The 14,357-nt window shown below is 36.0% G+C and overlaps 2 protein-coding genes across 10 annotated transcripts in view; both read left to right on the top strand.

The window, feature by feature from the left end:
• Nucleotides 1–14,357, top strand: part of LOC145909247 (uncharacterized) — a 78,014-nt gene that overhangs the window by 42,097 nt on the left and 21,560 nt on the right. For 7 of the 9 annotated variants that reach the window (XM_082996602.1, XM_082996587.1, XM_082996637.1 and 4 more), the window contains 5 exons: nt 6,596–6,757; nt 6,960–7,113; nt 7,387–7,489; nt 7,601–7,781; nt 8,175–8,318. In XM_082996602.1, the coding sequence (XP_082852728.1) occupies nt 6,596–6,757; nt 6,960–7,113; nt 7,387–7,489; nt 7,601–7,781; nt 8,175–8,318 (744 nt within the window). Of the gene's footprint in view, nt 1–6,595; nt 6,758–6,959; nt 7,114–7,386; nt 7,490–7,600; nt 7,782–8,174; nt 8,319–14,047; nt 14,193–14,357 lie in introns of all 9 variants that reach the window. The other 2 variants (XM_082996595.1, XM_082996654.1) reach the window with 2 other exon arrangements.
• LOC145909470 (receptor-interacting serine/threonine-protein kinase 1-like) lies at nt 1,673–3,011 on the top strand. Its single transcript, XM_082996864.1, has 4 exons — nt 1,673–1,809; nt 1,891–2,060; nt 2,170–2,842; nt 2,898–3,011. Exons 1-4 carry the CDS (start codon nt 1,765–1,767, stop codon nt 2,913–2,915), a joined length of 906 nt encoding a protein of 301 aa, XP_082852990.1. The 5' UTR covers nt 1,673–1,764; the 3' UTR covers nt 2,916–3,011.

The following is a 14,357-nucleotide window of genomic DNA, read 5'->3' as shown; positions in this document are numbered from 1 at the left end:
TGTGGCAGATTTTTGGACATGTTTTATTAATGGAGTTCACATATTTGTTAACATTGCCTCCTATCACAACACGACAGGTAGATTTTACAGGTTTTTTAATCACACTAAAAAGTATCTTTCGCGCATAGACAGGACCAGCAGTTTAACAAAGGTAAAATTTCTGATATTATTGTTCAGCGTAAATTGTAAATCTCGGGAGCATTGCAAAACAATTCGACAGTTCAAGTTCGAAGCGCAAGAGAACATAAACATTGTTAATTTTCTCAGCTCGAATGTTATGCTTTCAAAATGTCGTTATCCGCAGTGGGCGATCTTGCCCTTGAAGGACAAACTATTACTGAGTAACCGAGTTAAGATGTTGGAGATTGCGTACATAGAAGAGACTCGTTACTCAAAAGTCAAAATTCTCAATATTTGAATGTGCAGCGTACATAAGTGTTGTTAGCGCCATTTACGTTTTCCTTGTATTATTTCGTTGTATATATCCCTTCTGAAACGCCAGTTAAGACATTTTGTAAACACTTACTGGTGTCGATGATCCAGTTTCAACCAATCGAACGTTCGTAGGCCTTTCTTACGAGCGACTGCATTTTTATTCTAATTCATACCGTTCCATTCTGACACGCTATTAAATGCTACTGTTTACTGAAACGAAGTATTATTGGTCACAAGATTGCTGCCAATCTTCAGCTTCGTTTGAATACAATACTCAGAGCTAAAACTGTAGTTAAATGTTGATCACAAGAAAGGTTTGAAGAACTCGCCAAGAACAGACAGCCGCCTTATCTACGGCCAATCAGTTCCTACCGGAGAGTTTTATGCAAGTGCATTGAGACAGCAACTGCCGAGCAGAAGTACTAACCCTCCAAGCTGTTCCAGCTGCTCTCAGAGTAACTCCAATACAAGTAAAGCGACTAAAACGGTACCTTTAAATAATAACAATTCGACTCAAATCAGGCACAGCAAAAATATGCACGAAATTATTCTGTGTTTCTTACCAGTTTAAATATATGTAGATCTTTTGACTATCTATTCGCCGGCTAACCTCTCACACAGCATACGCAATACGTCTCACCGATTAACGTAACTAAAAATCCGCAATTATTTATTCGTGCACTATACAGAGTGTTTTAAAGCCTCAATATTTATGTGGTGATCAGATTGTTAACATAACATGGTCGAAAATGTGACGACATATAAAGGACGAAAGTGTAAAAGAAGAGAGAAAGAAGTATTCGAGTTAAGATTGGAGGTACGACTTCGGTGATTGTAAAACTAAGGAGAAGCAAAATATCGAGAAAACGAAACACAATACATGCAACTGGGATTAGAGAAAATGTGGCGGCAGTCTGACGGTTTAAATAAATTGGCGGCGACTTTAAACAAAATGCGGTGCTACAAGCAATTGTTAACGACCAATACGAGACGCTACAAGTCCATGAACAGCACAAAGTTTCCTAACGTTTTTGACCGCGGACCTTAATCAATGTAATTATCATTGGTTAAAGCATACAAAACTTTTAGTGATCATTGGCAATACTTTCAGTATTCTAAGGTTAAAGCGAAGACACCTATCAGGTAAAGATTTATTTAACGACTGTAATTATTCATGCGTAAAGAGATATCGTTACCTTGGTTACACGAAACGCGTCCCCAGTCAGCGTAGGAAGCCGTTTATTTATTGAGACCTAACATTACATTAGGATTTTTGGAATATCAAATCAGAAAAATGAGTAAAGAAATGTAGTCAAGCCAAGTTAAATTATGGCTTTGGACTCATCTAAGGAAGATCCTGAAATAATTAATATTGTAAGTGTTTGTTGTTTCAGTGAAGCGTTATGACAATCTCAAAATTATATTGTTATTACATTGATACAAAACCTTTTTCAGTTAAGAGAATTCAAAGCTGACAACATCTTTTGTGACGTCAAGCTGTGTGCAGTCGGTCAAGGTAGCTATGGCAAAGTTTTCCTTGGAAAACATAAAAAAGTTGGATTTCTTGCTGTCAAATGTTTGAAAGTCACTGGTGGAGAACATGAACAACATCTGTTTGAAAAAATGTAAGAATATGGTACTGAACATTTGTTCGCCCTTCTAAACTTTATTGTGCAATTGATTAAATTCATGTAAATGCTGATACAAAGTATCATTACACGTAATTTCTTGCAGATTCAGACGCGAATACGAGAATTTACTGCGATCTCGTCATGACAACTTATCAACTGTTCATGGATACACCAAGTGGCCAGGAGCAATTGGGATTGTAATGCAATTCTATGGAGGTGGAAGTTTAAGAATTCTACTCCTAGATAAAGATATTGAACTGGGCCCTTGTTTGATTCTACGCATGGCAACTGAAATAACATCAGGAGTTGCCTACATTCACAATTGTGGAATTGACAAGCGATTGGTTCACTTGGATTTAAAGCCAGAAAATATTTTCATGACACCAGACTTACATTGCATAATTGGTGACTTTGGATGTGCACGGTTGGTCCAACTGACGTCAGGATCAACACCTCAACTCCCTGGTCAATCAAAATCACAGGGGTTGACACTTTACTATGCAGCACCAGAAAGGCTTCTACAATATGCAAGACCTAGAAAAGAACAGGACGCCTACAGCTGTGGTATTATCTATTTTGAGATGTTGAGTAGGGAACAACCATACCAGTCAGAAGAAGAATGCCGTGACAAAATCAGGAATAGACTTCGACCTGACTGTGAAGCAATACAAAGCCTAAGAGAGCAAAGCAATGCAAACAACAGAGAAATAGTTGATGTGATGGAAAGTGCGATGATCAGATGTTGGGATCAAGATCCAAATCAACGTCCAGACATGGTTGATATTCGGGATGAATTCCAACAACTTCTTTCCAAACAAGATTCCTTTGTAGTTTTGCAGCAAGTATTAAATGCTGCAAGGAACATGCATATTGTGGATCCAACAGCAACCCACAATCCAACTGTTCCACTTAGCCAGTTTTCAACACACACATGGAAATTTCATGGTAAGATTTGAATTATTTGATTTTTTAGGTTTTTTTGTGAAAATGATTTTTTGTAGATGTTGGTCCATTACATGGGGAAAACATTCAACCAAGAAATCGAACACAACAATCTCCACAAAGGCAAGGCAAGTATTTTTGCTGGTTCTGTCAGGGGTATCTGACCCACGTGTTTCCGCAATAGTTAACTTCATTACCTCCATTATATGCTTGTTGGAATTAGCAACTGATTTCCACTGTGTTAAAGACCATGACAAAATTGATCAGTATATGACAAAGTATAAAGTTTGAATGCCAAACTTTATGGCACAACACACAAACCCCTTCACTAAAATATTCCGCACCCTATTGTTTGGCCCTTTCTGTCTTTGTTCCAAAGTGTTGAATTAAATCTAATGCAACCATGCTAGCAAACCTTGGATTGTGAGTTTTGTTAAATTTGTAACCGAAATACAGCCACGAAAAACCTTGATGTAAATTAAACATAATTCATTTTTCCATACACTTTATTTATTGGTTTATTGTGTCATAAGATACAAGTGGACAATCTGCAAGTCATGTTACTCCCCAAAACCCACCCAGTGACAGAAACCTTTCAGTGGATGCTGACTTGTCCAATCCATCACCAGGAAGAAATGAAATGGGTAATTTTGTGTTTAAAATAATCCTACTGTTTCCATTGTACAAGACTTTGTTGCTAAAAAAGCTTTACGATCATATAACCTCAATATCAAAAAGTACTGAATTCTCTTGATTTGGCGTTTATTTACAACTGATGAAGCAAAAGGTACTCGCGAAAGCTAGTGTGCATTTTTTAATTTAAAAGTCAGTCTTCTTTAAAGAGTGCCAAATCAAGAGAGTTCAGTTCGTAGACATTTAAAGACTGATACGGCATGTTCAATATTTATCAAATAGTAGATTGTTTTGAGGTGAATGATCGGAAACACCTTCATAAAGCAGTAGTGTATACATTTAGCTTGAAATTAATCCACCACTAGAGGGCAACATTCAGCCTAGTGAAAGAGAACAGCAATCACCGCAAGTACAAGGCAAGTGTTTGGATACCAACTTGTGTTTCTGTATTTCTTTTTATTCTCAAAATTTAAACACAGCAAATAGAAGATCTACAAGTTATGCTACAGCTCAAGTCCCATCCAGTGGAAGAAATCATCCAGTACATCATGACTTGCCCAACCTATCTACAACGAGAAGTAAAAACGTCAATTTGTTTTTATTAATTTGTAAACAAAATATGAAAATATTAACGTTGTAGCAAATACAAAATAATGCCACACAGTAAAAGTTGCAATTTAGTTTTCTGATAACAGAAGTACAAAGTTAATTTGATGTTTGCTAAAAGTTTAATAACTGCAACAGTTTAGTGATATCACAAATGCAAAACTACCACCTTTAAAATGTTTTGTTGCTCATTAAACTACTTGCACTTGAGAATAACAAGACTGATGGACCGTACTGTTGTTAACATTGTCAAGTTTGAAAAAAATGTTTCGGCCAGAATTTATGCCATCATCAGTTGCTTGCATTTGTAATCATGAAATTAATTCCTGGAACTTGTCAACACTGAAGTGTGAAATTCTACTTTTCCATGTTTTGTATTTCTGTATTGTATCGAGGTAATTGGATGAATTTAATAATTAATTGCATTTGTCATCTATATTATTTCAACACTTGTTGATATACAGTGATGGTTCATTTACTTATAACCACATTAACATGATGGTGGTCATTTTTTACTAACATCAAAAAATTCATATTATTTAAACTTGTTATAGATTCATCAGGATTTCTTGTTATTGGTGGTGAGAGTTCAGAAAGAGATTGTGTGAAATGGAATGTTACCACAAAACAACATCAACATTTACCGGTTAGTTGTATTCGAGATTTTTTTAGCCATGCAAATTGATTTTTACCATCAGTTACCTAGAACATAGTTAACAAATGGACAAGTCAAACTCGTTTTATGTGATGTATGAAACCATGGAATGCAAGTATATGGCAAATCACAAATAGAAAAAATAACAAACGGAACAAATACAAGCATTCAAAACATACATTACAGCTCAAACTTTTTGTAAACAAAAGTTCTACACTGTTTTCATGTTATTGCTCAGTTGTTTTATTGGTATTTTTAAATTAAAAACAATTTCATTTAATCTGCAAAAAATCTTGAATAGTATGCCATACAATAAGTATAGTATAACAGGTCATTAAATCTGTAAAAATGGTGTCATGGCACCGTCAAGTTCTGCACTCACTAACCAAAGATTGTGGCATCACAAACAGCAACAAGCTCAATTATGCAAACATATACAAGTTGCTTGCAGTCATAAACAGCTCCCAGGTTAAAAAACCACTGTCAAATTACGTTTTAGTCCCAATAAAAACATTGATGTGGATTAACACATGAGGTGTGACATGCATACAAGAATCACAATTTTATTTGCAGAAATTGAACACAGCAAGAAAATGCTCAACTTCATCCAAAGTTGAAAACACAGTTTATGTAATGGGTGGAATCGGTCCAACAGAAAGTTGTGAGATGATGAATTTGGAGAGAAGTGATCGCTGGATGAAATTTGCTGATTTGTGTGAAGGTCGAGTGGATGCTGCATCTGCTGTTGTCCGAGGTCAGTTGCTATGATTGTACAAAATATTTTTAAACCAAAATGCCTTCGGAACACAGCAGTAAATATAACACATTATTAAGGTTGTACAATATTAATTGGTTATTGCAAGCACTGCAGAACCAGAAGAATTAGATTTGATAGGCAGAGTTGGCAACAAGACTAGTTAAAGTTTTTTTGGTCAGCCACCCCATCTTTTACAAACATGCCAGTAAATAACTGACATAGTGATATTTATTCAACAGAATAAATTCTTATCATGTGGTTGGTACTTTGTTATGCTACAGAAATATTTGTTAATGACAATCACAAAAGTTGTATAGGAACCAAGTTTTAATGTTACCCAATCTTTTTTGTTGACAATTCCATGTTGCAGAAAAACTTTACCTTTCCGGGGGTGTTGGTGGAGATCGCAAAGCATTTTCATCCTACTTGATTTATAACATGGACGAAGACAGATGGCGGATCGGTGTCAACATGTTGCAACCAAGATGTACACATGGAATGTGTTCAATTGACAGTAAGAATATGTTTTAAATCTTTCAAAACTTATGAAGGCTTTCCCTTTTCTTGGCAATGCAAGGCAACAATGTAAAATTCGGTTTAAACTTTAGACTCCCTACAATACTCACTCACTTATTACTCACAAATATTCCATCGAGTCGCAAAGCTGTTTACTTGTTGATGACGTCTTATACACGAGTTTTTATTTCGTTTCGTGTAAAATAAGCAAAAATATAAATAATTATTTTCGTGCTTACTGAGTTCGTGAATATCAACCTTCATATTATTTAGTTTTTATTTACATCTTGATATAAAACTGTCCGTTGTTTGTACGTTAAACGCAGTGCTTACCTCAATGATTGTTACGTAACATTACCACATAATCGTAATATGACGTCACAATAAATATTAACACAAACGATTTCCAAATTTCTTTAGATGTTTTGTTTTCTGTGGGCGGATATGATGATGGCAGGCAACTTCTACAATCATGTGAATTCCACGATATTCGTGTCGGAATCTCCACAAGAATCGCTTCTCTCAATGAAGCAAGATGTGGTTTAGCATGTGAAGAAATTAAAGGGAAGATCTATGCAATTGGTTAGTGATCAGAAGCTACATATTAACTAAAACTAGTAGTTTTTGAAACTGTTTCTTATTTCCTGGATTCTATCTATGACTGTGAGGTAACTTTACTTAAATCACACATGATGTAATTAAAGTTACATGAACAAATATTTCACTTAAATACAAAACAGAAGCCAAGAAAAATCTGGACAAAGTTTTACTTTAAATCTGACAGGAGGTTTGGGTCGTGGTCGTGACTTCCTGCGAACAGTTGAAGAATACGAACCTAGAGTCAACAAATGGAAATATGTTTCTCCTCTCCTAAATCCTCGATGCCTTCACTCTGCTTGTGTTATTGATGGGAGGATTTATGTTGTGGGTGGATCGGGGTGAGGTTTACGTTTGAATGTTTTGTGCTAGTAATTGTGACGTCACTATAGGGTTTGTTACTCATAATTTAAGGTGTTTAATGACTGGGAAATATATGTAAGTGTGGGATTTGCGCACAACCTCCGGCCCTTGCTAATATTATTAAATAAATGTAGTTTTTCCATCGCAATATCAGTAATAAAAATATACAGAAAATGTGTGTTGTTGTCAGTTAAATGAGTAAGAATTTGCTGCTGTTTGAAAATACTCACATTAATTTTGGTTTTATTTAGGAGTTTCGGCAATCCCCTGAAATCAGTTGAAGTTTACGATCCAACCTCAGATGTCTGGATTCAATTATGCAAACATGTACAAGTTGCTTGCAGTCATAAACAGGTCCCAGCATAAAACCACAGTCAAATTACATTTTAGTCCCAATAAAAATATTGATGTGGATTAATACATGAGGTGTGAAATGCATACAAGGTTAAACAGTTTTTTTTGTAGAAACTGAACTCAGCAAGAACATGCTCAACTTCAACCAAAGTTGAAAACACAGTTTATGTACTGGGTGGAGAAGGTCCAACAAAAAGTTGTGAGATGATGAATTTGGAGAGAAGTGATCGTTGGATGAAATTTGCTGATTTATGTGAAGGTCGAGTGTTTGCTGCATCTGCTGTTGTCGAAGGTCAGTTGCTATGATCGTACAAAAGATTTTTTAAATCAAATTTTAAATACCTTCAGAACACAGCAGTAAATATAACATATTATTAATAAGGTTGTACAATATTAATTGGCTACTACATACCCCTCGGAACTAGAAGAATTAGGTTTGATTGGCAGAGGTTGTCATCCAGACTTTCTAAAGCTTTTTTTTGGTCAGCCACCCCATCTTTTGCAGACATGCCAGTTCATAACTGTCCGAGTTATATTTATTCAACAGAATAAAATCTGTGCACTTTATCATGTGGGTGATACTTTGTTATGCTACAGAAATATTTGTTAATGACAATAGCAAAAGTTGCATAAGAACCAAGTTTTAATGTTACCCAATCTTTTGATTAACAATTCCATGTTGCAGAGAAACTTTACCTTTCCGGGGGTGTTGGTGGAGATCGCAAACCATTTTCATCCTACTTGATTTATAACATAGACGAAGACAGATGGATAATTGGTGTCAACATGTTGCAACCAAGATGTGCACATGGAATGTGTTCAATTGACAGTAAGAATATGTTTTAAATCTTTCAAAACTTATGAAGGCTTTCGCTTTTCTTGACAATGCAAGGCAACAATGCAAAATACGGTTTAAACTTCAGACTCCCTACAATACTCACTCTCTTATTACCATGGACTCACAAATCTGTTTACTTAGTGATGACGTCATATGCACGAGTTTTTATTTCGTTTCGTGTAAAATGAGCAAAAAATCTTGTTTTTATTAAATTAAACCCTTGTTAAAAATAATTATTTTCGTGCTTACTGAGTTCGTGAATATTAACCTTAAATAAAACTGTATCTTGTTTGTACGTTAAATGCAGTGCTTACTTCAATGATTGTTACGTAACATTACCACATAATCGTAATATGACGTCACAATAAATAATCACACAAACGATTTGGAAATTTCTTCAGATGTTTTGTTTTCTGTGGGCGGAAGTGTTGATGGCGGGCAATTCTTACAATCATGTGAATTCCACGATGTTCGTGTGGGAACCTCCACAAGAATCGCTTCTCTCAATGAAGCAAGATGTTATTTAGCATGTGAAAAAATTGAAGGGAAGATCTATGCTGTTGCTAAATCACTGTACCTGTTGGACAGTCTTTAGTCCTTGACAGTATTTATAGAAAGCAGTCTTTAGCTCTTGGGAGTCATTACCCAATATTCCAGGAATTTAATATATGTCATATTCAAATATAACCTTATTCAAATAGAATCATAAAACAAGTATATAAATTAATGTTAACTATAAAGTAAAACAACTTGCTACAACCATGCACCTAACTCAATACAATCATACAATGCACTGAGCACCAACACTTTGACCATCACCAACCCACAATGTCATTCGGTCACAAGGTCACATGGTCACATGGTAAATCCATCCAAACCAGCAGGGTAGAATACAAGGTACAACAACAATTAAATTAACAATTAAATTAAGGTACAACAGCAACTAATATTAACAATCTCACTCTCTTTTGTTTTTTGAGGAAAAACAACCAGTGGAAAGTACTATTCCAAGATTTGCAGTTTGTGCACCTTTCTTTGTTAGACAATCTGCTAACTGTTCTTTTGTCGGTACCCATGATATTTTTGTGACGACGCAGTCATTTATCATTTCACGTAAAGAGCCAACATCGATACGCAAACGTTTGTCTGCTACATTTTTTGTTGTATATGCAGCCGTGTATAGCGACTTGTTGTCTGTCACCACTTGTACTGGAAGCTTTGTTTCCATTTGCTTTCCCTGCATTATCTCACACCAGAGTGAGTTGAAGTATATGGCAGCATCTATGCCATCAGTCATTGCCAATGTTTCTGCAGCAAGAGTACTTCTTACAACTCTTTTAATCCTCTTTGATTGCCAACTTAAAAGATTACATTTGTTGTCTTCCCCAACCAAAAATAAAAGATAGGCTCCTTGGCTGCCACCATCTGACAAATTGCCAAAAGCAGCATCGGTATAGACAACCAACTTCAAATTCTGATTGTGTCCCAGATTTTGATACTTTAGCATCATACAATCTGCTTGAGCCTTTCGGATTACTTTGTTGCAATCAAGAATGTCCTTTACTGTACTATGCTTACATCTGGATGCAAGCATACAAACATCAAAACTTAAGTCTGGTCGACTTTGAGTACACAACCACAATAACTGACCAATTTTCATTCTCAGAATATCTTTTTCCTCCACAGAAAGTTCATCATTGAGTTTCTCTTTTCTTGCAGGTAAGATCTTCATCTGCTTTAATTGTTCAACATATTCAGCTTGGCTTATGTTGATCATGCCTTTACCCTCGTTTACTTCCAGTCCTATGTACTTAAAATTGTTCTGATTCTCTTTGCCGATTTTAAACGTTTGACGAATACGTTCAATAACAGAACTCTCAAACTGCTTCGACCCAATCCACATAAAATCGTCAACATACACTGACACCATACCTTGCAAACTGTTGCCGTCATGCCAGTAAAATAAAGCAGGATCCAACAAACTAATTTTTGCACCAACTGAAATCATAAAATGCTTTACTCTGTCATACCATGAACGTGAAGCATCCACCAATCCATACACACACTTCTTTAACTTCCAAACTGTGCCTGGTGGACAGTTTGCCTCATTCGGCGGCACAACATGTAAATTTCGATTTAAAGCTTCACCCTGCAAAAAAGTAGTTTTTATATCGATACAATTCAGTTTCCAGGCCTTTTGTCTGGATATACACATCAACAACCGAAGACCATCTTTGGTGCAAGTGGGAGACTCCTTATCCAAGTAATCTTGATTAACCTCTTCAAATCCTCTGGCCACCAACCTTGCTTTAGGTTTAATGCCGTCATTAGTTTCTTTAAGAGACAAGACCCACTTCAAAGAAATGCAACCTCGACCACCTTTTGTCACCTCCTCATAAACACCATTCTCCTTCCAACTTTTTAACTCTGCCATTTTCGCTTCTTCAAATGAAACTGTATTAGAAACAGCTCTGTATACATGTTCTGTAACCACATTACAATCATTGTTTGTTACAGCCAGATCTTCTACTTCTTCAAAATTCTTCCATTCTTTCATACCCTTTTTACTCTCAGGAGTATTGTACTCAATGTTGAAACAGTTCTTGTATTTCCCTTTGGCCTTCCCAGCTCTGCTCAAAACCTTGGCTGAGAACTCTTCTCCATTTTGCTTAAACAGCACTGTTTTGTTCACCAGAGAGCCCTTAACCTTAACAGGCACATGAGAATCTACATTTGCTGTGTTATCTCTTTCAACTTCCTTGTCTACAATCTCCTCTTCATCAGTTGACGAACTGTAATTTTCAACTCATCTCCACTTTGTTTTCTTACAGAAATCTTCGCATCAGCAGGTTCTATACGACAAACATGTACTTTCACATATTGTCCTCCATGTCGTAGAAAAACAACAGGGCCATCTTGGCCTAAAACATGAGCCGGTCCTCTCCATGGAGAACCATCACGTTTATAGTACACTTTTTTACCAATGTCATACCTCTCACCAGTCTTTCTGGTTTGAGATCTCAATGCTCTCCGAATCTTCTCGGACGATTCAGCTTCCACAAAAGCTCTTCTTGCAGCATGCAAAGCTGCAATATGCATACCAACATTCTCACTGTTGGCCTTTTCTTCTAGTGCTGGTAATTTGTTAACCAACACTGTAGGTAAGTTTGCGTTGGCACCAAATACCAACTGATTTGGACTGAACCCATTGTTATTAATCATTGAGTTCTTGGCACTCAATGCCCAAGCCAGTGCAATGTCCCAATCACATTTCATGTCTGCTTTCACTTTGCACAAAATGTCACTCAATATCTTATTGTGTCTTTCACACAACCCATTAGACCACGGAGAATAAGCAGGAGTAGTCACAATATCAATGTTAAAATTAGCACACATATCATGAAACTCTGAGTTATTAAACTCAAGACCATTATCACTTAAAACTTTATGCGGTGCCCCAAATATACTAATCCAATACTTCATGAAGCATTTTGCAATGGTAGACGCATTTTTGTTACGAATTATTACTGCACTACTAAATCGGCTAAACATATCAACAATGTGAAAATACCACAAACTTGGTTCCAGCTCATGTAGATCCATAGCCACAACATCATTAAATTTCTCTGACCATGAAAATCCAACAACAGGTTTAGCAGGTGGCTTTTTGTGTAATTTACACACTTCACAGCTATCAATCACACTTTCTATTATGTGAGTGTATTCTTCCTGCCAAGTATTAGCATTTTTTAAAAGTTTCTCCAAATTGCCTTTGGATGCGTGACCAAACTGTTTGTGCAATTTCAAAATTGCTTTGGTGAGCTTTGACTTGGAAAGTTTATCTTCAAACAGTAAAATTCTTTCACATTGGTTATTCTTATTCATTCGTCGAGGCAAAATGTACAAACAATAATGTCCATTACTGGAAACCAATAGCTTTACCTTTTCTCCAAACATTGTAACAGTGTCATGTTGTAAATCTATTGTAGTGTTTGCTTTCTTAAGTGATGTTTTGCTCAATAACAAGGGAATGTCGTCTTGAACAATTGAGGTGTCAATGCTACAAGATTTTCCAGCTATATGTGCAGGTATATTTGCTCGCTGATGAGATATCACTTGTCTACCATCCCCAAATTTGAAAATAGACTTAGCTTGAACTACTTTTACCTTGCGTCTGAAGTTTTTGTTTAAGGCTTCAAGATAAGTGTTGAACCATTTTTGCCCACAAACTGTTCTTGTGCAGGCTGTATCTAATATTGCACATCCAAACGAGTCAGCAACCAGAATCTCATTGGTCTTCGTTTCTGAGAGCAGAATATAGTTTACTTTTTCTTCAAGTTTTTCACTTAACTGTACAAATTCTTTCTTCTGCTTATGTGGACAGTGAACAGCCCAATGCATTTTGGAGTCACATATAACACATCTGGAAATTTTTCCAAATTTGTCAAGAGGATTTAACTTCTTCTTAGGTTTAACTTTATCATTGGATGAAAAAAACCTTTTCTTTGTCACAAATGCCTCTTCTTTGGTCGAAATTGAATTGGAAGCAGTGGAACATTCATTGCTGGTAAATATTCGTTTTAGAGCAGATTTCATTTTATCAAAAGTCATGTCATGTGCGAAAGTTAGGGCCAATTGTCTTTGTGTTTCATTTAAACATGCACCTTCTAAAAGCTTAAATGCCAAGACAGCATCTGGCAACTTCATTTCATGTGCACACATTTTCTGATATTTATGTTCAAAATCAATGACATAATCACCAATGGATAAATCTTTTTGTGAAAAGTTTATGAAAGCAATGTAAGCAAGCAATGCATCATCAACATTTTCACCTTGAAAACATGCATCCAATTTTGCCAACAACTTCTCCATGCCTTCTATCGCATGCAAATCTTCCTTTGTTAGCTCAGAAACCGCCTTCTCAGCCTTGGGATGTCCTTCCAAAGCATCTAGTAGAACCACAATTGCTTGTTCTTTTTTGTCTACTGATGTGACTAGTTGCCACATTTCTATTTTGTTTCTCCATGAAACATATGGTAAGTCCTCCTTGAACTTAGGTGGGACCTTCTTTGACATATTTCTTCTATTCCTGATCCTCTGCTACCACTTGTTGCTAAATTACTGTACCTGTTGGACAGTCTTTAGTCCTTGACAGTATTTATAGAAAGCAGTCTTTAGCTCTTGGGAGTCATTACCCAATATTCCAGGAATTTAATATATGTCATATTCAAATATAACCTTATTCAAATAGAATCATAAAACAAGTATATAAATTAATGTTAACTATAAAGTAAAACAACTTGCTACAACCATGCACCTAACTCAATACAATCATACAATGCACTGAGCACCAACACTTTGACCATCACCAACCCACAATGTCATTCGGTCACAAGGTCACATGGTCACATGGTAAATCCATCCAAACCAGCAGGGTAGAATACAAGGTACAACAACAATTAAATTAACAATTAAATTAAGGTACAACAGCAACTAATATTAACATATGCAATTGGTTAGTTATCAGAATCTACATATTAACTAAAACTAGTAGTTTTTGAAACTGTTTCTTATTTCCTGGATCCTATCTATTAATGTGAGGTAACTTTACTTAAATCACACATGATTTAATTAAAGTTACATGAACAAATATTTCACTAAAATACAAAACAGAAGCCAAGAGATCCCTGGACAAAGTTTTACTTTAAATCTGACAGGAGGTGGTGGTCGTGGCTTCCTGCAAACAGTTGAAGAATACGAACCCAGAGTCAACAAATGGAAATACGTTTCTCCTCTCCTACAACCTCGTTACCTTCACTCTGCTTGTGTTATTGATGGAAGGATTTATGTTGTGGGTGGATGGAGGTGAGGTTTACGTTTGAATGTTTTGTACTAGTGATTGTGACGTAACTATAGGGTTTGTTACTCATAATTTAAGGTGTTTAATGACTGGGATAATATATGTAAGTGTGGGATTTGCGCACAACCGACTGACCTGGCTAATGATATTAAGTAAAAGTAAATTTTGTG

This window comes from Ascidia mentula, chromosome 1, assembly GCF_947561715.1.
Source record: "Ascidia mentula chromosome 1, kaAscMent1.1, whole genome shotgun sequence".
Classification (NCBI taxonomy): Eukaryota; Metazoa; Chordata; class Ascidiacea; order Phlebobranchia; family Ascidiidae; genus Ascidia; species Ascidia mentula.
This window is presented reverse-complemented; position numbering and strand designations above follow the sequence as displayed.